This window comes from Nanorana parkeri, unplaced genomic scaffold (genome assembly GCF_000935625.1).
Source record: "Nanorana parkeri isolate BGI_ZX_2015 unplaced genomic scaffold, ASM93562v1 scaffold887, whole genome shotgun sequence".
NCBI classification, from domain to species: domain Eukaryota; kingdom Metazoa; phylum Chordata; class Amphibia; order Anura; family Dicroglossidae; genus Nanorana; species Nanorana parkeri.
In genome coordinates, this window is record NW_017307155.1 from 164025 (window position 1) to 186073 (window position 22049).

The following is a 22049-nucleotide window of genomic DNA, read 5'->3' on the forward strand; positions in this document are numbered from 1 at the left end:
GCGTCCTCCCATTACCCTAAGCTCAGTATACCGCGAGCTACAGCTCGCGGTATACTGAGACGCCGGAGCGGATCCCGACGTAGATGGCGGAATCCGCCCAGCTGCGTGAGTGACAGCTAGCTCTGCCTATCTATAGGCAGAGCCAGCTGTACCCTAAGTCCATCCTTTACTGATACAGAAATAAGATACATTTTTGGTAATAGTTAAGGTGCTTGAATGTATTTTTAAGATTTAACTCCTGAGTTTATTGTCACTTTAAAGAAAGTTTTAAAAACATTGTAAGAGTAGTTATGATCAGTTACAGACTGTGAGAAGTATTCATGTCTCACCTGGCTTACTCCTGCAGACCTCCTATCACTGCACATTTCTTTAGTCCAAGCATATCCCACATTAGTGCCATCAAAGTCAACATTACTGAAAGAAACAGAAACATATAGCTGACAACTTATATCTAACGGGGACTCAACTGGACAAAAAAGAAAAATTGGCATTTAAAGAGACCCTCTAAGGTCAAAAAAGACTCCCCTGCAGTAGGGAAGATAGTATGCTCATCTCTCTGGCATCCTGTGTCTACTACCTTCTCTCCATTCCAAGTAATGTCAGATGCCTGTGTCCAGTTGAAGAAATAGGTCACCAGCACTCCAAAGGTTTAGAAATGAATAAGTCCTTTTTTATTGGACCATGGTGTATCTTATTCTAATACAGTGGTTCTCAACCTGTGTAAGCCTCAGGACCCACATTTGTCCTTGGTCAGTGAGTCGCAACCCAAGTCACACTGCAATGGAACACATGGCACAGCGGTACCATGCGTTCCGGATCCAGCGATTGAACTGTGGGTGGGAGGTGCGTTTGGGGTGCTATTCTTATGAAGGGCAAGGCAACACACCTCCCACACCAGAACGTGTAGTAGGTGCAATTGCGTGGCACAGGACTGTTCGATTAACGCACTGCACTAGTGTGAACGGGCCCTCTTTTTTTTTGTTTTATAAGATCCACCCAGTCTCCCTCCCTTACGAGAACTGGAGTGGATCCTCAGCCTGGGGTCCAGTGTGGGCTGCTGTGCTGTGATGGAGCTCCATCCATATGTGCATTGCTTGTCCCTTGTGCGCACTGTAGAGGTGCCAGAATGTGACGTCACTCTGGTCCAGGCACCTTTATCGGTTCACGCGAGGGAGCTGTAAGCAATGCACGTATGTATGGAGCTCCCTCTCGGCCATAGCTGCACCTACCCCACCTCAAGTTGACACCGGGCACTGGGCAGCATATTCTGAGTGTCTGTTCAGCGTGAGAACTGACACTACTGTGCTAGGGGGAGGCTGAGGAGCCTCTCGCATAGAAAAGTGGAAGGCACGCAGTGACCCACTGAACACGGAGTCGCGACCCACTTTTGGGTCTTGACCCACCAGTTGAGAACCAAGGTTCTAATACTTTGTTGAATGTATTATCTATTACATATTCATAAATATCTTAAGTTAAATTGGTAATTGCAAGCCATGGTGCTGTGTGTATTTGGATGCATGACACATCAAACAGCATCAATATAGATAGGGGTAGATTTCCACTTCCAAATATGTGTCTCTTTTATCCAGATATCACCAGCATAATTACTAATAGCCCACACATAGGAATAAGATAAATTAACCTTCATTATCCTGATATAAAATAAAGCTAAGCTCACACACAGGGCCCTGTGTATATCAAACATATGAAGGAGTAAAATTACATAATGTATATCCATGGACAATAATTATGTGGACCCTGTTGCACAGTGTGTCTTGGGGGATGGAAGCCTCTTGTCTCCTGTTGCACTAACATCTTGAAAGAACACATAAAACGTAGTGTATATTAATATTAGGCATGCTCCGATACCAATACTACGTTGCTGATACCGAGTAATTGTGCTCGCCCAAATGCTTCCTATACCGGAACTTCCGGTATCAGGAAGCTGGGCGGCGAGTCATTACACGCTGCCCAGCTTCCTGATTGGCTGGCTCCATGCTCCCTCGTCACTTGGTGACTCGCCTCCCGGCTTCCTGATTGGTCGAGGAGCTGGCCAATCAGGAATCCAGGGGGCGAGTCTTTATATGCCGCCCGGCTTCCTGATTGGCCGGGAAGTGTGTAATGACTCGCCCCCCCCCCCCCCGGTTTCCTGATTGGTCAAGAAGCTGGCCAATCAGGAAGCCAGGTGGCGAGTCACCTGGTGACGAGGGAGCATGGAGCTGGCCAATCAGGAAGCCAGGTGGCGAGTCACCTGGTGACGAGGGAGCATGGAGCTGGCCAATCAGGAAGCCAGGTGGCGAGTCACCTGGTGACGAGGGAGCATGGAGCTGGCCAATCAGGAAGCCAGGTGGCGAGTCACCTGGTGACGAGGGAACATAGAGACGGCTTCCAGGCTAATCGGGAAGCCGGGTGGTGAGTCATTACATGCCGCCCGGCTTCCTTAATAAGAGTTCCAGTATCGGTATTTGGCGAGTACCAAAAAAAAAAATATGGGTACTCGTACTCGATACCGAAAAACCAGCATCAGTGCATCCCTAATTAATATGGTTGAGTATAGCTGGAATGCATATGGGAACAGTCTCGCCTATGTGATGAAGCTCCACTGAATAGAAAGTCTCCCTTCTGTGTATGGTACACCTCCCCCAAGTAGAAGAAAGAGTGTCTCCCCATCAAAGTCTATTATAGAAAGATAGCCATAAAGTCCTATGTAGAGACCCACACAATAGGTCCATGCATCCATCTGTACATGAACTCCTCCAGGAGGTAATGCTGTTTATGCTGCATCAACTAACCAAGGGAGTGAGCTTAAGTTTTTTTAATGGTTTTATGGGGTTTTATATTGCTGAGTAATTATTATTATTAATATTATACAGGATTTATATAGCGCTTTACAATATAAGAAAGACATTACATTTACAATACAAATCAAGACAATACAAATCAAGACAAGAGGTTAAGGAAGGCCCTGCACATGGGGGGCAGAAGGGAGCGGAAGCCAGTGCAGGGATTGGTAGAGGGGGGTTGCAGACACTGAGCGGTAGGTCAGGTGGATGAATCTAGCAGCAGCATTCATTATAGACTGAAGGTGGGATAGCCTGTGTAGAGGTCGGCCAATGAGGAGGGAGTTGCAATAGTTGAAAGAGAGATAACAAGGGAGTGGATGAGCAGCTATGTGGTGTTTTGGTATTTTGGAGATGTTATGAACGTGAAGGTGGCAGGATTTTGATAGTGATTGGATGTGGGGCAAAAAGGTGAGATTGGACACAAGGATCACACCTTGGCATGGGGTGAGTTGTGTTATTTTGTTTATATTGAGATAATAAAAGGTTAATTTATAGTATTCATATGTGCGGCCTTTTAGTATTGATGCTGGTGGTATCTGCATATAGAAACGCATATTTGGAAGTGGAAGTCTACACCTATCTATATTGTTCATACTGTCTTTGACTGGTTTTGTTTTGCATACTTGAGAAGTTGTGAAACAGAAGAATGCTCCCTGTGGTATTCATTTTGATGACATAGATTACAACAACGTTAACAAAATGGATATATATAACTTGTTGGAGAAGCTGTGTTCCATTCCTGTAAAGTAGTACTAAATTTGCTGCTTTTTAAATCAAAGCTAATAGGGTATCCTTTACAGTTAGGACCGGCAGCAGCACCAATGTGGTTTGGATATATTTTCTATAAGTGGCTTTCACTTCATTCTTTATGATGTGCAGAGGCTGTAACTAAACCAAAAGTCCAATCAGCTCACCAATCAATGAATGGCAACATGCAGGGTATGTGACAGATGTCTATGTATGTCAGCAGAATGAATATGTCAACCATCAGTAGATAACACCTGCCTCTTCATTATAATACATTGAACAACCAGCAATAAATACCAATTGTAGGCAAATGCCAAACGTCAGACTGTAGTAAATGAATCAGCCCTTCATATTGCCAACACTGATTCATTTTTAACGATAAAAGATAAATACAAGGAAGGCTTACGTTATAAACTGGGCATTATCATGGGGTTTCCTGGGCAACAGATTGTCTTTCCTCCAATCAGTGAACCTGTTTAAAGTAAGCTCCATGTCTGTGACTACTTGAAAATGGTCATTTGTCTTCCAGATTTCCATGCCAGTCAGTGCAACAAAAATATTTAGGAGCTTGTACACCTGAAAATAATAATAAAAAAAGAAAAGAATATGAATATATGTATGTATGTATGTATGTATGTATGTATATATATATATATATATCATTTTCAATTGTGAATCAAATGTATTTAATTGGTTGGCAGGGACACTGGACGTTACTCTGTTTTCTTTGGCTCTAAAAATTTTATTTACTTTAAATGTAAAGTGGGCACCACAACCACTCACCACCAACTTTAAGGAGGCACTGCACTGACCGTTCTGTTGCAAATGTCCCTTAATTCAGTTGCATACCTCCAGAGAGAAGAATGAAAGTGGGGAAAAGGACGACAACTTGCTGACTCACTAAAATCCACAGGCAGTGTCAACTCGCCAAGAATACTACGTTAGAATGAAACCAATTGCAGATTACAGTATTCCAGGTTTGGTGTATGACAGGGATGTTTTCTTGGCATGTTTTTAAGGTAAAAAAAAAAAATCACAGAACAAATATGCCTTTTTACTCTATGTAGGGATATAATTGCACCATGAGGGTAAAACAAAAACAACAGGGGCATGGACAGCCTGGGTAATCTGACTAAGGGCTGGTCTAATTTGGGGCAAAAGCAAGGAGAGGATCAAAGGAACATACCAACAGGGTTATTCACAAAAGGGTGAAGAGTTTGGAGAAGGCAGGAGAAGTGAACAATCTAGGACAACATAGCTGCACTGGAAAGTGAGCTGAATTGGAGCATCTTTCAAAATCAGCTATTTTGGCCTCGATTGTTAATTTCTCCGGCCTTCTCCAAACGCTTCACCCCTTTGTGAATAACCCTGCAAATGTATAAAAACATAGATATTAAAAGGCTACTATGGAAGCTGACCACCAGTTTGCAGGGGGTACTAAAACCACTTCAAGGAGAACTATGAGGTGAGTGCTTTTCACTCACCTCATAGTTCTAGCCGACCTGTGACAATGAGACTGTCACAGGTCGGCTCAGTAGATCGGGAGGTGAGCGAACACATACCGGCGTTCGCTCACCTCTCGATCCTGTCATAGCTCTCTGCCGTGACAGGGGAGGGGCTGGATTCCCCCCTCCCCACTCCGATCCGCCAGCGCTGACCGGGGGAACGGGCGGGGGCGGGTACAGCTGGCTCTGCCTCTAGATAGGCAGAGCCAGCTGTCACTCACGCAGCTGGCGGATCCCGGCACAATTGTCGGGATCCGCTTCAGCTGCGGCTGTAGCTCGCGGTATACTGAGCTTAGGGTGACGGGAGGATGCTAGTTTGTGTCCTCCCGTTACCCTAAGGAGAACTATGGGGAAAAGCCTTAACCCCATAGTTCTCCTTTAACATCAATTTAAAGGGGGCACCACATTTACTGCCAGTTTAAAGGGGGCATTAGTCTGACAACTGTAACCTGTAACTCAAGCCATTACACTGTCTGCCAATGTAACTGGGGAGCACAACATTGACCACAAGTGTAACTGAGGCAATACACTAATTGTAACATGCATGGTGAACTTAACCACTACACCTCCAACAATGCCTTTGTTACTAATTTGTTATGGGAATAAATGATTGCATTCTGCCAAATTCAAAGGCAGGCAGGAAAACGTGTCCATAGGACCTCCTAGATTGCTACTGAGTACTCCTGACATTCCAAGCAATTCTTCCCCTATGGCTACAGCTCCCGCCAATTAGGTAAGTTCCCTTAAAGAAGAAAAATTATTCTTAACCCTTGAAGTGGGGCTACCGGAAATCCAAAATGTTGGCGGAGGAGGAGGGACAGTGTGGGCTATATGGGCTTTATAACAGTATGGGTGATATGGCAAATATTCCCCCAATGACCTTTTAGAAGACATGTACAAAAAAAATCAAAGGGTTTTAGGTTTATTTGCTGGTGGAAGGAAGGGTTTACTTCTGCTTTAATATGGATGTCAATATGGAAAAATATGGACATAGTTTCTTTGGCTGGAAGGCCCATTTTAGGATTTTTTAATGTTTAATTCTGGTGTGCTAGTTTATATTTTCTAAATCATACCACAAAACCTTCGTTGCTCAGTAAACCAGATGTCACAATTATGTATTTACTTACTGTGTTCATGTAATTCAGCATTTTGAATATCCTTGTCCGGATTTCTTCTTCATTACCGTTATATTTTATAAACTAGAAAAAATAACCATTTGTGTTAATATTATAGGTCATGCATCTTGAACATTGCTTTAAATCTGAACAGTTGGCATTATACAGTAAAATTTATTTCTAGAAAAAAATCCATGTCTGATAATGAACTAGTAAAGGCCAACTACCTACATCTCTATATTGGGAATCGTTTTGGCAGTCTGGACTTCATAAAGTGCTAAATTTGACTGGTCCCTGCATGCTTGCTAAGTAAATTATTCTGATGATTGTAATATTTATGCATCAGGGACATGCGATCAGGGGAGGCAGGCGGGGCAGAGCCTCATCTAGTATTATGGAGGAAAAAGCTGTCAGCTTCAAGTCTGAAGCTGACAGCTCTTTCTCCATTCAGATCGGCTTGTTACAAGTTACAGAGAAGGGAAATCCTCCCCGCTGTGTAACCTGTCATGGACGGAGCGCTGCTTGTTAATTACAGGCAGTGCTGCATCTGGCTTTTGACAGCTAGTTAGGTTACACAGCAGCGGGCTTCCCCACTGCTTGTGTTACCGAACATAGTGAGGCAAGAGCTGTCACAGCCTCTACTCTGTGTTAGAGGCGTGAGCTCTGTGGATGGTTTGGACCAATGGCAAAGCGCCATTGGTCCAAGCTGTCCAATCAAAAAAAAGAGAAAAAAAACACTGAGGACATCGATCTCGATACCTCACCAGTGACAAGCAAGGGAGGGACAGGGAGGATTCTCCCTGTCTCCTCCCTTCCTCCTCCCTCCCTCCACCACACATAGCTTAGTTACCGTGTTGGGGGTGGGGTGTGCTGAGGGCGTGGCTGGGGAATGCCTCACAGAGTATAGAAGGCAAAGCATGTCACTGATCACAACTGCTGTATTTTCATATAGGAATATGTGTAGGCAAATTTAATGCATAATTGTTAGGAACCCACCTACACAATGTTCAGCCAGGAGTATGATTAGTGGGCATTGGCAGTGTAGTGAACCACCTAGAGTTTAGTTGTGCTCTGGTCTTGATCAGTTTATTTCCATGTCTCTCCTCCCCCTTGATTCCTTGTAAGATCTTTCTGCTGGTTCCTCTAATGCAGCGTTTTTCAACCACTGTGCTGCGGCACACTAGTGTGCCGTGAGATATTTTCTGGTGTGCCGTCAATAAATACACTCCTGTGGCCTTCCTTGGGACCTTATGTTTCATTAGAGTCCATGCTATTCTGGTATGTTGCATTAAGGCACACGCATTGCTATGCTTTGCATTAAGCAGCATATACAAATGAATGGACTACCAATGCACCAGAATGGCCAAAAGAAGAGACATGCAGCATTTTGCCAACAGAGTGTACTACAAGGCAAGGTAGTGTAATACTGTACGTTGTGGCGCATTGCAACTCATGTGTGGTAAAGGTCCGTTGGGATAGTGCATTTGAGGACATTGAATATTAATGTTACTGCAATGTCCTAACAGACCTAATTAGCATTGCAGCACTGTACTGCAATGCAAAGGTGTAAATGGGCCTTCCATGGAATGGGCTGGCAGCAATATGGAGACATGTGAATGAGCTTCTGAGGGTGTACATATGACCTTAAAGGAAAGGGGACCAACCAAAAGTACACAGCCCTGACTTGGATAACTATGCATAAACAGAGATTAAGGAAGGGAGCCTGGAGAGGAAAAGTACCTAAGGGAACCTGTAGCAGAGGAGGTCACAGTAGGTGAGCACAAAACCCTAGGTAAGGTCATAGTGGTAGTCAGAGGCGTAACTGGAACCTTCAGGGCCCCTTTGCAAGAAACCATGAAGGGCCCCCGCCCCAACCGCCATGGCACCGCATGGTTAACAAAAAGGCTGCTGAGGTCCCCAGCAAGCGCGGGACCTCAGGCAGCCGTTTGTTTAAAATTTTAGAGCCGGTGTTCTGTCGAGAACGCTGACCCAGTATCTGCGCTTACATAACCGGAATTTATTTACACAGTATTTGTTTGTAATGGTTAATTGTGACCGTTAATGATATGCCGTCCATGGCAGTAAATTACGGATGGAATATTATTAACGGTCACAATTAACAATTTAAACTAAATACTTTGTGAATAAATCCCGGTTCCCTCAATAATTCTGGTCTGTGCGCAAGCGCAGATGCTGAGGTTGGCAAATTCGACTACATCGGCGTTCTCAACAGAACACCGGTATCTGTGTTTAGTGTTGGGGCATTTTCACAAGTACTCATATATAGTTGTAGTCCTACATAGTTGGAGCTATTCTGCATTGCTGTATAATGATTATACAGCAATGCAGAATACCACCAGGTATGCGGGACTACAAGTCCCAGCAATACATTATAATAAAAGTCAGCACTACAAAATATCACCAACATGCTGTACATGCTGCGGGTGACTGTGCGGCAGGGAAGGAGCGGCACGATCTCGGGGGGGCCCTCTTCTTCCTCGCTGCCCCCCCAAGTGGCAAAACGCCAGGGCCCGGTCTCAATTGCAACCGCTGCAACGCTGTAGTTCCACCAGGGGTGGTAGTAGCAACATAGGATGTCTCAGGAGCAAACATATTCTGAAGTCCAGCCTTCTTTACTGATATACATAGATAACGTTAATAATAAGAGCACCAGAAGTGTTTGGGGAAGGACACAGCTTCACCACAAATGATAGGACTGCACTGAAACTAGCATGTTAAATGATTGCTTCATCTGGAGGCTCCACAGCCACTAAAAGCTGAACTCCAGACAAACTACCAAGCACATGGCTGAAATACATATATGGAAGCTGCTTTAGATGCTAAAACGCGGCCCTAACGGAATTCCTTGGTTATCAGAAACAAGAAAGCAGATAACAAAAAAATGTGTTTCTATAAATGACTTGTTACTTCTATTTTACTTGTCATTAATACCACATATACCTCATATATACAGCGTTACTTGAATGGTCTTACCATAGAATTATCCACCACAATATACAGCTCAATGTATTTTCTAGCTTTAAGGTATTCTTGTACCTACCAGAATCAAAAAAAATAATTAGTACAAGCATATTCAAGATTGCAAACATTTTAAATTAATTTCCAGAGACATTTTGTAGACAAACTGGTTTAAAGATAATTTTTTTTTGCAGTATTATGGCTCACAGTACACCCAAAAATGACTTGAGCAGGAAACTAAGGGGGATATTCACGATGAAACCGAAGGATCCAGCCGTAGCTTCGGCTGATCCTCCAGCTCGCTTCGGCCGCATGTGCCCTTCGGTTCAGTCTACGGGCTATTCACTATAACTTGTAAGGCATAACTTGTAAGGCTAAGCTGAGCCGAACCCATATGCTTTGGCTCGAATGAGCTGAAGTGACAGCCGAAGCATGGAGAAAGGTCAGCCGAAGCCGACCGTTCTCCAAGCAAATGACAGCTGGGCGGAGCCAGTTGTAATGACAGATCAGCATCTCCAAATGACCTGGGGGACGCTGATCTGTCATGAAACAATAACAACTGGGCAGAGCCGGCCGTGATGTCACGACCGGCTTCGCCCAGTTGTTATTTATTGGCCCGGGACCTGCTAGAAGACTCTGGCAGGTGCCGGCCAATAGGAAACAGTTGGGTGGAGCTAGTGATGATGTCACCGCTAGCTCCGCCCAATTGTTTTTATTTTAGCGTCATCTGTCGGATGCTTCATTATGCGACGGGAGTGTGTCGCTTGCTGTTGGGTCGTTCTTTTTTTTTCTTTAAAATATATATTTTTTTTTTATCATTTTTCAACATTTTTATTTTTTTCCGCTCATTTAACTTTTTTCCTATTCTGCTAGCTGCCTCGGTGGTACTGAGCAGAATTGCCAAGCTGAATGCTGCTCGGCGGCATTCAACTATTTACCCACTGGCGTTCGGCCCCTATAGGGAAGAACAGCAGCGAGTGAGCTGCCGGAGCTTCGGCTCAGCCGATCCAGATGTTAGATCGGCTGAGTCGAACTTCTTCTGCACTTTGGCTGACCGAAGGCAGCCGATGTACGGTTGATTTTAGCCGACTTACGGCTGAAATCAGCCGGACCAGGCTGAAGTGAATAGCCGAACAGCGTTCGGCTCACTTCACTTCGGCTCGGTTATTCACTCTGATGACTTTTGCAGCTAAGTGAATAACCCCTTAAAACTTTTCAACATCAAGAAGCGGCATCCATTGTAGGTGATTTAATCAGCATTTGGAATACCTAAAACCCTTTTGACTTTAATATCATTTTAAAATAACCACGCTCCTAACAAAATAGTTTTGCATGCTCCAAAAGCCTCTGTCAGGCCTCTGTTGCCTCATGTTCCCCCATCGGGAAGATTACCCTGCACTCCCTATCCCATGAGATGCAACAGAAAATAGGTTGAAACCTCACAAAATGATGGGGGAATTCCCCTGTGCTCCAGTGACAAATGCAAAAGTTTAGATTCCCCATGACTATGTCTCCCGGTGATTATTGTCCCCAGGAAAAAAACAGTAAGGTTAGAGCTACCCAACATGGACCGGTTGACTGATGCAGGGTCTCCTAGATGGTATCTGGTCATTGGGTTTTGGCATGAGATAATTATTGCATGGAAAGTGGTCCCCTGTTGTATGCTTTATGTGTTTGAGGAGTCCAGAGCCTGTAAATGTGTACATCAAGTACAGACCCTTCAACATGACCCAATTATTAAGGAAAATACTTAGCTCTTAAACTACCATTTACATTTTTCCAGTTTGCTGTAACTGTTATGGTCTTACCTCAGAATTTGTGCTGAAAGAAGCTGTTTTAGTTATTATTGACTCATTATACATGGTATGGTTCACTCGACAAGTCTTAGGGGCATCCTGGTCCTGATAGGCATACACAGCATGGGCTCCATTCTCTGTCAGGTTTAGGGGCTCAATCAAAAGCTTTTGTTCTTGTGTCACAATAAGGCCACTAGAGGAGAAGAGAGGTGTATAGAATTCTGTTTGCACCACATACTAGTTTATTGACTGAAAACTGGCTATCTGACAATCCAGCATGTGTTAAAGTTCACCTATGTCCAGACTATGGACTTTAAAAAATTTATATAACCACAGACAGGCAAAAGGTTTTAGAACGAGCCATCACTGATCTCTCTAGCTGCTTTTAATATAAAGCTATTCCTTCTCAAAGATCACAACAAAGACTCTAGAGCCCTGGTGCCCAGCCTGCAACCCTTGAGAGGGGTTTGGTGCTTACTCCACCAGTCAGTGAAAACATTCTTTAGGCTGGCTTCTACTAGTTAAATGGCTTGGGTTATTTTTTCACAGTATCTTACTTTTTTCTATGTTGTTCATCCTTCTTCTCTTTTATAATCAATCTTGTCAAAAGAAATATCAAATAAGCTACACTCTTTATATATTCCACTGAATTCCTCTGTTATGAATTTTTGAAAATGAATTTCCTTACAGTGCTTATAGACACGGAGATTAATGAGAACTTCTTTTAAAGTGCTTTTAATGTCTGCTAAGAATTAGGGATGCGCCGATATATCGGCCACCAAAACATATCGGCCGAAAATGGCACTTTTGGCTAAATGCTGAAAGTGTCATTTACCTGCCGATACATCGGCGCATCCCTGCTTTCTTTCCTCCCCGCTGGGCGCTGCTCTGTGTCCCAGCGAGGAGGAGAGAAAGTGTTACAGCCGGCCGAGCGCTGCGGGAGGACAGCGATGTGAGCGTCTCTCCTCCGACACCGCTCAGCCTCCTATCACAGTCCGGCAGAGCGGTGTGTGGGCGGAGACAGCCTGCGCTGTCACAGGAGGCTGAGCTCTCCTCTCGCACTGCTCGCTCAGCCTCCTGTGACAGTGTGTCAGGAAGGAGAACAAGTACAAACACTCAGTGATCAGTGATTGCTGAGTGTTTGTAGATAATTGAGGACATGGTATGGTTACTATATTCTCAATTATGAATGAATGGGAAGTGATCTACATCCCCTCCTGTTCATTCATAGTTGTGGTTATAGTAAACATACCATGTTGTCAAGTTATGAATGAACAGTTTATAAAATAAAAATAAAATATTGGAAAAAAAATGAAAAAATTAAAATAAAAAACATTTTCGGTTTTGGCCTGACAATGTTTTTTATTTTGGTTTTGTTTCGGTTTTGAAAATTTCAATTTTAGTGCACCTCCAGTAAGAATATGAGAATACTGTGTGAATATCCTGGTACAGGTTCAATTTCATCATCAGTAATCATATTCTCATTGCACGCCATATACTGGACTCAACTTAGACATGTGCAGGACAAAAAAAATTGTTTTCTGACGAAACAAATGAAAACTAAAAACATTTTAATTCATTTCCTCAAAGAAAACTAATTTTTATGCTGTTTTGGATTTGGAGGCAATGAGCCTCTGAAACCGCACACTGAAAATGCAAAGCGAGTGGCGGCCATATCGGCCGCCAGCACGTTCTGCGCATGCGCCCCCCCATTTTTGAGTGTATCTTGGTGTATACAGTTTACAGTTATAACAGGTGAGCCATGATTGGGCAAACTCATCATGACTTTGCCCAATCATGGCTCTTAAGGTCCCCACACACCTTGCGATAATCGTACGATAATCGCGGGAAATCCCGCGATCGTACGATTATCTTAAGGTGTGTGGAAGCCGTGCGACCTCTACTACTGTAAGGTCGCACGACTTTAAACTTACGAACATGTTTCAAAACCCGCCGAGCATCGTACGATGTTCGGTGGATGTGTAGCATGTTCGTAAGATAAAAGCCGGACGGGACGGTGTGCGCAAGCGCACACTGCCCGTTCGGCATTGCGGTCATCGGAAGCCCGCCCCTCAGGGGGCGTGGCTTGCGATCATCGCAAGTACGATCTGCCTATGCAAGATAGGCAGATCGTACGTTTTTTAAAGTACCTTACAACCATCGCAAGAAAAAAGTATTGCGATGGTTGTAAGGTGTGTGCCCAGCCTTACAGAGTACTGGGCCCTGATTGAGCAAAGTCTTGCACCTGACCTGTGGTCAGGTGCAAGGCTTTAGCCAATCAGGGCTCACAAGGCACAGTGCCTTGTTGGGCGTTCAACTCGAACATCGAGGCTGAAGATCAAACCCCTAGACAGACTAGTGATGATGACCCGGTTATTCCAGCGGCTCCTTTAGGGGTGATCGCTACAATTCAATTAGACTTTTCTGCATGAAGAAGGTGTGCTGACAATATGTTTTATGGACAACATAGGAGCAGAAGGACAGAATACTTACAATTAATGCAACTAATCTGAGCACTACTTACAAGAACCGGGTCATATAGGATTAAACCCACAAACAACAACAAGAAAGTGTTTAAAGTCCTCAATATCGCTAACAGACATTCTCTAACAACTGCCATTAATCTTCTAGGCAAGTTGTACTGAGAAAGGTACAGAGGCTGTCGCTTTGAAAATGTTATTTATCTGTCTGTCTAGGGAGCTATTAAAAATGAATGGCGCTGCAATGCGCTATGGCACGTTACCGCACTGCATCACAAAAGTTTGTTTCAGCCCAAATACTTTCTTTACTTAAACAAGCATATAGTAAAGTAGGTAAGAAGAAACTAAAAACTCCTGATCTGAATACTTGTCCTGGGTCAGTGACTCAGAATATATCGAAACTATGCAATCGGCATGGCAGAAAATTGTAATGGTGATATGCATGCTAGAAAGTGAGGTACATGTGCTGGAGTACAGATCTCATGTGTAACATGGATGTTGAGGAGTGTGCTGTGTGTCCTGAAGTGCCGATCACATTGGTAACATGGATAGAGTGCTGTGCTGGAGTGCAGATCCTGACTGAATACTCGGATACTGAGCAGTGAGCTGCATGAGCAATGAGAAATGAGGTTGGAGGGCAGATCTATGGTCTTTCCTTCTCCTATCTTCTACAGTGTATAGGTAAAACTGGCACTCGTAAGGGGGTCCATCCATCCAATACTTTGTAAGAAGACATAAAAGCAGCAGACAAACAAATGCTTACATATTTCAGCCCCCAAACTGGGCATTTGTCATAGGCTACAACCAAGGCCCTGTTTGGGGGCTGAAACATTTAAGCATTTGTTTATTTGCTGCTTTTATGCCTTCTTACAAATAAAGTATTGGATGGATGGATCCCCTTATGAGTGCTAGTTTTTACCTATTGCTTAGTGAAGGCTCTGGCGGAAGCTTTAGCAGGCACCGAGGCTCTAGCAGGGGGATGGGAGATAAGAGGTTAGAGCTGCTCCGTGTTTCCTAATTTCTACAGTATATCATCTACAGCAGGGGTGCCCACAATTTTTTGTGTTAAGATCTACTTTTCAAATGACGAGCTACATGAGATCTACCAACGAAAAAAACCTCCCTCGCTCTCTCTCTCCTAGTTGTCTCTCCTGGCTCATCCTCCTGGCTGTCTCTCCTGGCTGTCTTTCCTTGCTCTCTCTTCCCCGGCTGTCTTTCCTCTCTCCCCTGGCTGTCTCTCCCCGCTCTCTCTCCTGGCTCACCTTGCTGTATTTTGCAAACAGTGCAGTGCAACAGGCTGTGTAAACTAATATTCTTTGATGTAATACATAGCACTTCAACCTCCAGTATCCACCAGAAAGGTGTCAGGGAGCTTGGCTCAGCAGACTCTGGCTAATAGGTATTCATGTGTGACCAGCTAAATAAATATACCAAAATTGAATAAAGGGGCCGCCACTCACACCCTTCCTGATCTACCAGCATTAGCTTTGAAGGGCTACTGGTAGATCACGATCTACCTAATGGGCACCCCTGATCTACAGCTTACCTATTACAATGTAATTTGCATGCAAACTTAAAATTTCTTCCATCTCTTACCTCAGTCCCTGGCAAGCACTGAGGCTGACCAGGGAGCTGCTGTCATCCTTTACATGGCCCTGATAATAGCAGTGGTCCTGCAAGAGATACAGAGACAGTTATAGGTGTCATACAAGGGAAGATTGGGGCAGCTAACCCTGCTCTTCGTTAAGCTTTAGGTGGTACAATCTACTTCTACAGTATAAACTGCCGATCCCTGGTGATGACTGAATCTGACAGATATGAACATTCAGCACCAGTGTTATATACCCATATTGTGATGGGACAGTAGGGGTGAGGTTTGGGTTTCCATCTTCCATAGGCTTGCGGCAATTCCCAAGGAATTTGTAAAGTTTGCATATTGCAAAATTTTGCATTTGCGACCAGAAATAAAGAGCAATCTAAAAAGCAATGCACAGCCTTTGCCTTTGTCAACTAAGTAATAAGAGCCAATAATTTAAAGGAATGAATAACCCAGCCTGCTCTCTATGAAAGGTGGGCTCACTGCAGCCATATTTCCATTGTGTGTTGGGGCTGTTAAATAGAGCGGACAAGTCTGTGAAGGGAGAAATACTGTTTTATTTACTTTTTTTATTGGTGGCATTGGTACATGTCCCACGTGCAATGCCTGGCTTCGCATGCCTTTTGTTTGACAATAGCTTGCTTATTAGCCCTAAAAATGGCCAGAATTATAGACTTCAATGGGATTTGCTGGCAAGTATGCTAATTTCGAGCAAGATTCACCAAACTGATTACTAATCGAACCCAGGCAGATTTGCTCCTCCCTACGGGACAGTTATCAGCATATGATAGAGTGTCTCATCACTTTGGACCATGGAATTTTTCATAGGACTCTATAGTAAAATGGTTATCAGTACCATATATGGCTTATTAATAGGGATGCTCTGATAAAGTTTTTTTAGTATCGAGCTCCGATATTTTTTTTCCATACTCAGCGATACCGGAAGTCCGATTAAGGAAGATGCTCAGCATGCAATGACTCGCCGTCCGGCTTTCTGATTAGCTGAGAGGCCGGGCGGCGTGTGTCGACTCGCTGTCCGGCTTCCTGATTAGCCCCGAAGCCGTCTCCATGCTCCCTCATCACCAGGTGGGTAACGGGGAGTGATGGTAGTGGGATGGTGATGACTCGCCGCCTGGCTTCCTGATTGGAAAGCACCCGGCTTCCTAATTGGCCGAGAAGCCGGCTCTATGCTCCCTCGTCACCAAGTGGCGAGGGAGCATGGAGCCGGCTTCCCAGCCAATCAAAATGACTCACCGCCCAGCTTCCTGATACTAGGAGTACCGGTATCAGGATAGGCATCAGAGCATTTGGGCGAGTACGAGTATCGGTGCATCCCTACTTATTAAAATAGTGGTATGAAGGACACTATTGAGTTGATTGAATGATTTTAGACCTACAAGGTGGCTTGTTCCACCACATAACATCATAGGTGCCTACTCAAGTTCTTGCACATCTAAGCCACAGTGAAAACTACAAGTCAACAATACAATTCATCTTTGTAAAAGGAGCCAAAAAAATTGCATTTAAGTCACAATGAGCAACTGTATGGGGTGTTGATCAGCATTTGGACATAAATAAAGTGGAGTAGAGGAATAACACCCAGGAACCACAACTGAATATACTGTAAAATACGTCTGCGTAAAATTGACATACTGTATGTCTGAGATCTGGCTAAGAGAGGATTTCCCTCACTTTGGAAAGATTTCCCTCACTTCCTGTTGTATCTATGGGGCAGGAAGTAAAAGGAAATCTTCCCAATAGGGATCAGATGGTAGCAGAAAAAAAATAAAACATGATTTTTTGACATTCTACATACCAATTCTTCTGGAATAGTGGTCACAGGAGTTACGTCATCCAGATATTGAGTCTCTGTATAGTTACCAGAGAGCAGATCTCTGTAGGGAAACAGAAAATTGAAAAAGAAAATTGTTCACTGTAAGGGATTGTTTACCACGTGCACCAGATCTCACCTGAAGTCCACCTGAAGTCCCCTTCGCTATGGTGCATAGACATGAATGTGAAATCACATTGCAACAAAGTTGCAAAAAAATGGTAAAAGCGCAATGTACCGGCCCCACCACCAGCAGACAGTGGACTACAACCCTCATGATAAAACGACTCATGTGAACTAGCCCGAAAGTGCCTGCAATTTTTCAAAACATTTCAGTAGAACAAACATTTGTATTAGCTCATATGCTCATATGCAGTACGTTTATAAACGGTGGAGGCGTCAGCTGTTATTTACCCACTGCCGTTTAAAAACACTACTGTAGAAATAGCTCTTGGGTGACTTTTGCATTCACTAATCCCTGTGCACTGCACCATCATTGGACAGCTTGGTACACAGAGACGGCATACACATCTGGCTCTGTAGCATGTGACTGCTGTGATGACCAGGATACAGTCAGTGAACCCATAGCACTCAAAACCGCTTTCTCCAAGTAGTAGAATAGGGTGCTGCGGCTGTCGACGGCTGACGTCCCTTGTTCTGCCTGATGAAGGGGATCCTATGCGATCCCGAAAAGTTGCACGGAGTGTATTTATGCTGCATTTACGTCAATAAACAGACGTTTATGATTTGCAATTGGAGTGCCGATGTCTCACTTCTTGCTTTGATGACCAATCACAGGGATCCTATACTACTGTTTACATTGTTATTCCTTCTCCTCTGGCTAATTAAAGTGTATAAAAGCCCTAACAATGGGGTTTCTGCCCCCTTTTGGTCTGTTAAATATACCATTAAAAGCTTTTAGTTATATCTGTTTGATAACTGCAAAAAAAGTTGATCCTTCCAGAAATCCAGTGATATCAGAACATCCTGTCACTTCTTTGTCTGTCCTGCATTTATCATCCTCATCAGTTTACTTCCGTGGAATACAGAACACCTCCCTCTATGCTACGGTGCTCTATACAGGCAGTCCCCGGGTTATGAACAAGATAGGGATTGTAGGTTTGTTCTAAAGTTGAGTTTGTATGCAAGTTGGAACAGGTACATTTTTTTAAGTGTAACTCCAGCCTAAATTTTTTTTTAGTTTTGGATAGCATAGGGAAGGGTTTACCCCCTGTAACGTTTGTTTTGCTGTGTGCCCCTGTTCAGAAGATTTCACCTCACTTTCTGTCCCTGTGACAATTGGATTTTGAACATTTTGGGTTGTCGTGGAAACAAGGATTGGTGAAGCTTCAGTGGAGACACCTTTTTCCCATGAGAACTCCCACAGGAGTGAATTTCCCTTCCTAGGGCTAGATTTCCTTTCACTTAGCACCCCCGGTTGTTACGCCACTGTTCCTATTGTCTCAAGGACAGGAAGTGAGATTAAATCTTTCTAATGAAGAAGAGGTGGGGACCCCTTGTCTGCACGTCTAACAAGAGCCAACTTCCTGTAATGTACGTACAGTACTACAAACCAGACCCCAAAAAGGTGGGTACTCCTCGTCGGCATGAGCGCGGTAGCATTACAACTACTGGAACGCTGCGCTGTACGCTTTAGCTGCAGCCTGGGACCCCCTGCTGTACAGTAATAGCCCCTGTTTGTAAGTAGGGGTCGTATGTAAGTCGGATGTTTGTAACTTGGGGACTGCCTGTAATCACATTTCTTGATGTGGGGCGGCAATGTTGTTCCTCAATAGGCACAGTACGGTGAGGGAGCTTTGTCACCCTACAACAGGAAGTGTCAGAATCACCAGGTGAAAATACAGGGGGAAAATGAATGCAGCCACCACACCTATGGACTGTGAAGATGCAATATATATAATTTCTGTTCATGGCTTTAGATACACTTTAAAGAGGAACTTTACCTATATCTTCAAAATAAACATAAATACACCTTTAGAAATGTTTAGTGATGACGATCTACAAACACATACTTGTAGATAATTGCCGGGTTTTTATTCTTTGCATACCTCATTTATCTCTTCTTCCCCATTCTTCTCACAGTGGCCATTTTTACTAAGGGCATATGAATCTATCTCCCTGTACTTCCTGGAAGTCTGACACATGTGACTAGGACATGTGACCATGCACATCATCTCAGGGGAGGAAAATGCCTGTCCCTGAGATCTCATGAGATTACAGATAAGTTTTCCCAGCAATGCTCTGCTGATGTAACCTTCCCAGGATGCAATACTTGGGCACAGGCTGCATCACTAATGCCCAAGAGGACCAGGAAGTAGAAAAAAAAGAAATGATAAGTAAAATAAAACTATATTTAACTAATGAATGTGAGATGATTTTATATCAGCATGCAGAGCTGCATGCTGATGGGATTTTTAGTCAAAGGGGCGTAAAGGTCCGCTTTAAGGTATCCTGTGTCAACTGCTGTTGAACAAATGTTTTAGGGATATATTTATCCCTTCGAATCTTTCTGAATGTTCGCTCTGTGCAAATAGAAGCAAAAACAAACGTTCTGAGATATATATCCTTTTAACCCCTTCGTGACGGGAGACGTACACTGTACGTCCAGCCACAAAGGGACCAAATGACTCGTCACGTACACTGTACGTGACGAGTTATTTGCTGCACTAGAAGGCTGCTAACCGCTGAGAATCAGCGGTTACCTTTCAGTAATAGATGTCTAACTATCTAGAGATCCATTACTGAAAGGGTTAACCTTTTTCAGACACCCGATACCTTAATATCGGGTGTCTGAGAGTCACAGCAAAGCAGACACACATGTCGGCTTTTGCCGGCATTCTGACAGCTCGTATAGATCGAGAGATATCTCTCTCAAGCTATACTGGCTTTTTTTTTTTTTATCTTTTGACTTTCAAGAATAGATACAAAATGTTATGTATTAGACACATAATGTATCTATTCTTGAAAGTAGAATGTTTAAGTTTTCTGAAACATTCACTGACAGCTGAATCCTGAACTGCTGCAGGATCAGTGTCACTAACTTATTATCGGCTGTTCTGAAGTTTGAAGCAGCCTGATAATAAAAAAAATGTATTAATTTATCAAGCAGTAATAGTGAGATTAATTCACAATGACTGCCTGATATAATTAAATAAATACAATTTGTCAGTATAAAAAAAGTGAAAAGTGTAAATAAATTAAAAAAAATAGTGAAAAGTGTAAAAAAATTAAAAATAAGGGACAAATAAATGAATGTATGTATTGCATTTTTTTTAACTGTGCTGGTTTTGTTAAAAAAAAATACTACAAATCAAAACTGGGAAAAAACGTTTTTTTTTACGTTTTTTCCTCTTTTTTTAATTTGTATTTGTGCTAAGTGAGGCGTTAGACACACATATGTGATATAAATATGTAGCCCTATCTGTCCTCTAAAAAACAATATATAATATGTGTGGGTGCACTTTGTAAGAAAGTATATTACTGACGTGGAAGAATCACACAGCAAAAATGTCAAAAGTGTGTCAGTCATTTACGAACAGAAACCAAAAACAAGCTCAGTCATGAAGGGGTTAATAGCAAATGTATGTGATGTAATATCTAATTATGGCCACTAGAGCGAACTGGGCAGCATAAGGAATAAATGCTTGTTTCCTACGCACCTCAGCTTCATCTAGTGGCAAAAATGCAGTATTACATTACTTTACATACAGTAAATTCACCCTCAAAAGAAAATATATCTTAGAACATTCGTTTTTGCATCTATACACACAGAACGAATGTTCAGAAAGATTTGTAGGGTGAATGGCTCCGTGAATTGGTTATAAATTGAACCCTTAGTCTTGTTACGATAGACTGACAAGCTTTTGTTAAATCACTCTCCACACCCATTATTTTATTATCACACTTTATTTTGTGTATACAAATAATAATAATAATAATATAGTGATAATATTATATGAATAGCGGTCTTTTACAGATCAGTATTATTGTGATGGTGAACAGAGATACAATACACAGGGGGCACTCACTCAGTCTTTTCCAGCTGGAGAACGATTGGCTTTCCATTCACTTCTAGTCCATAGTGCACTTGGGCTGGATACTTGCTCTGTGAAGGTGAAGATTTACATGATAGAAGGTCAGTCCCGCAATAGGAAAATACATCAGATAACCAAAACCTAATACTTGATCATGCATCCAGGGATATTGATTGATTCCTAACTGAATGTAATCATATCACATACCAATACATGTGGTGTGCCAGCGTTTACATGCAGCTGCTGTCACCTGATTGTTAACTTGAATGGGTGACAGCTGCCACATGTAAACGCCAGATTAGGGATTCCAGAAAAAACACAAGTTCCTGACGCAGGAATCCCTAATCGCACCTAAACATAAAAAGGTATGAATGGGGTGAATACACAAACACAATTAAGGTCTAGTGCAGACCTTAGTAATCCGGCCGAAAGGAGCTAGGGATTGCCAGAGCTGACAGGAGCAGCGAGCTGGATGGTAATAATCCATGCGCCGCAATTGGGCCACTACTTTGAGACCCCTGCACTAGAGGCTGAGGTGCAACAGTTCCACGTGACCGCAAGTCAGTAACTTAGCACGGCCATGGAACTTAAGCACACCTGCACCGCAGCCTTCTTTCCTGCTGCTGACCGGGCCCCCGGCCCCAGGCCCCATAGCGGCCGCGTAGGCTGCTATAGCGGTATTTCTGCCACTGGCTACAGGCCTTGGGGAAGCAGAGCTTCAGCAGTCCCCCACATGGAGGTGGTGAGACACTTACTGAGTTGGCAAGCTACACAGGAACCTTCTCATTGCTGTCATTGCTTAAACACTAAGGGGGTTATTCACGTAGGAGCCGAAGGATCCAGCCGTAGCTTCGGCTGATCCTTCGGCTCTCTTCGGCCGCCAGAGCCCTTTGGTTCAGTCGAACCGAAGGGCTGCTGTACGGGCTATTCACTATAGCCTGTACAGCAGCCGAAGGTGCATGTGCATGAGCTTCGGCTCAACTGAGCCGAAGTGACAGCCGCAGTGGGGTGAACGGCCTGCCAAAGCCATGTACAGCTTGTTTTGTACAAGTGATCTTGATGATGTTGTCAAAATCACTTGTATGCAGCCTGCAGGTCTGT

At 43.5% G+C, this 22049-nt stretch overlaps 1 protein-coding gene across 1 annotated transcript in view; it reads right to left on the reverse strand.

Moving 5' to 3' along the window:
- Window positions 1-22049, reverse strand: part of LOC108794696 (zinc metalloproteinase-disintegrin-like ACLD) — a 52045-nt gene that overhangs the window by 25579 nt on the left and 4417 nt on the right. Inside the window, exons 4-11 of the mRNA XM_018565784.1 lie at window positions 20943-21019; window positions 16879-16957; window positions 15062-15138; window positions 10998-11178; window positions 9205-9267; window positions 6223-6294; window positions 3997-4166; window positions 330-414 (exon numbers count right to left, since the gene is read on the reverse strand). Of these exons, the coding sequence (XP_018421286.1) occupies window positions 330-414; window positions 3997-4166; window positions 6223-6294; window positions 9205-9267; window positions 10998-11178; window positions 15062-15138; window positions 16879-16957; window positions 20943-21019 (804 nt within the window). The remainder of the gene's footprint in view (window positions 1-329; window positions 415-3996; window positions 4167-6222; window positions 6295-9204; window positions 9268-10997; window positions 11179-15061; window positions 15139-16878; window positions 16958-20942; window positions 21020-22049) is intronic.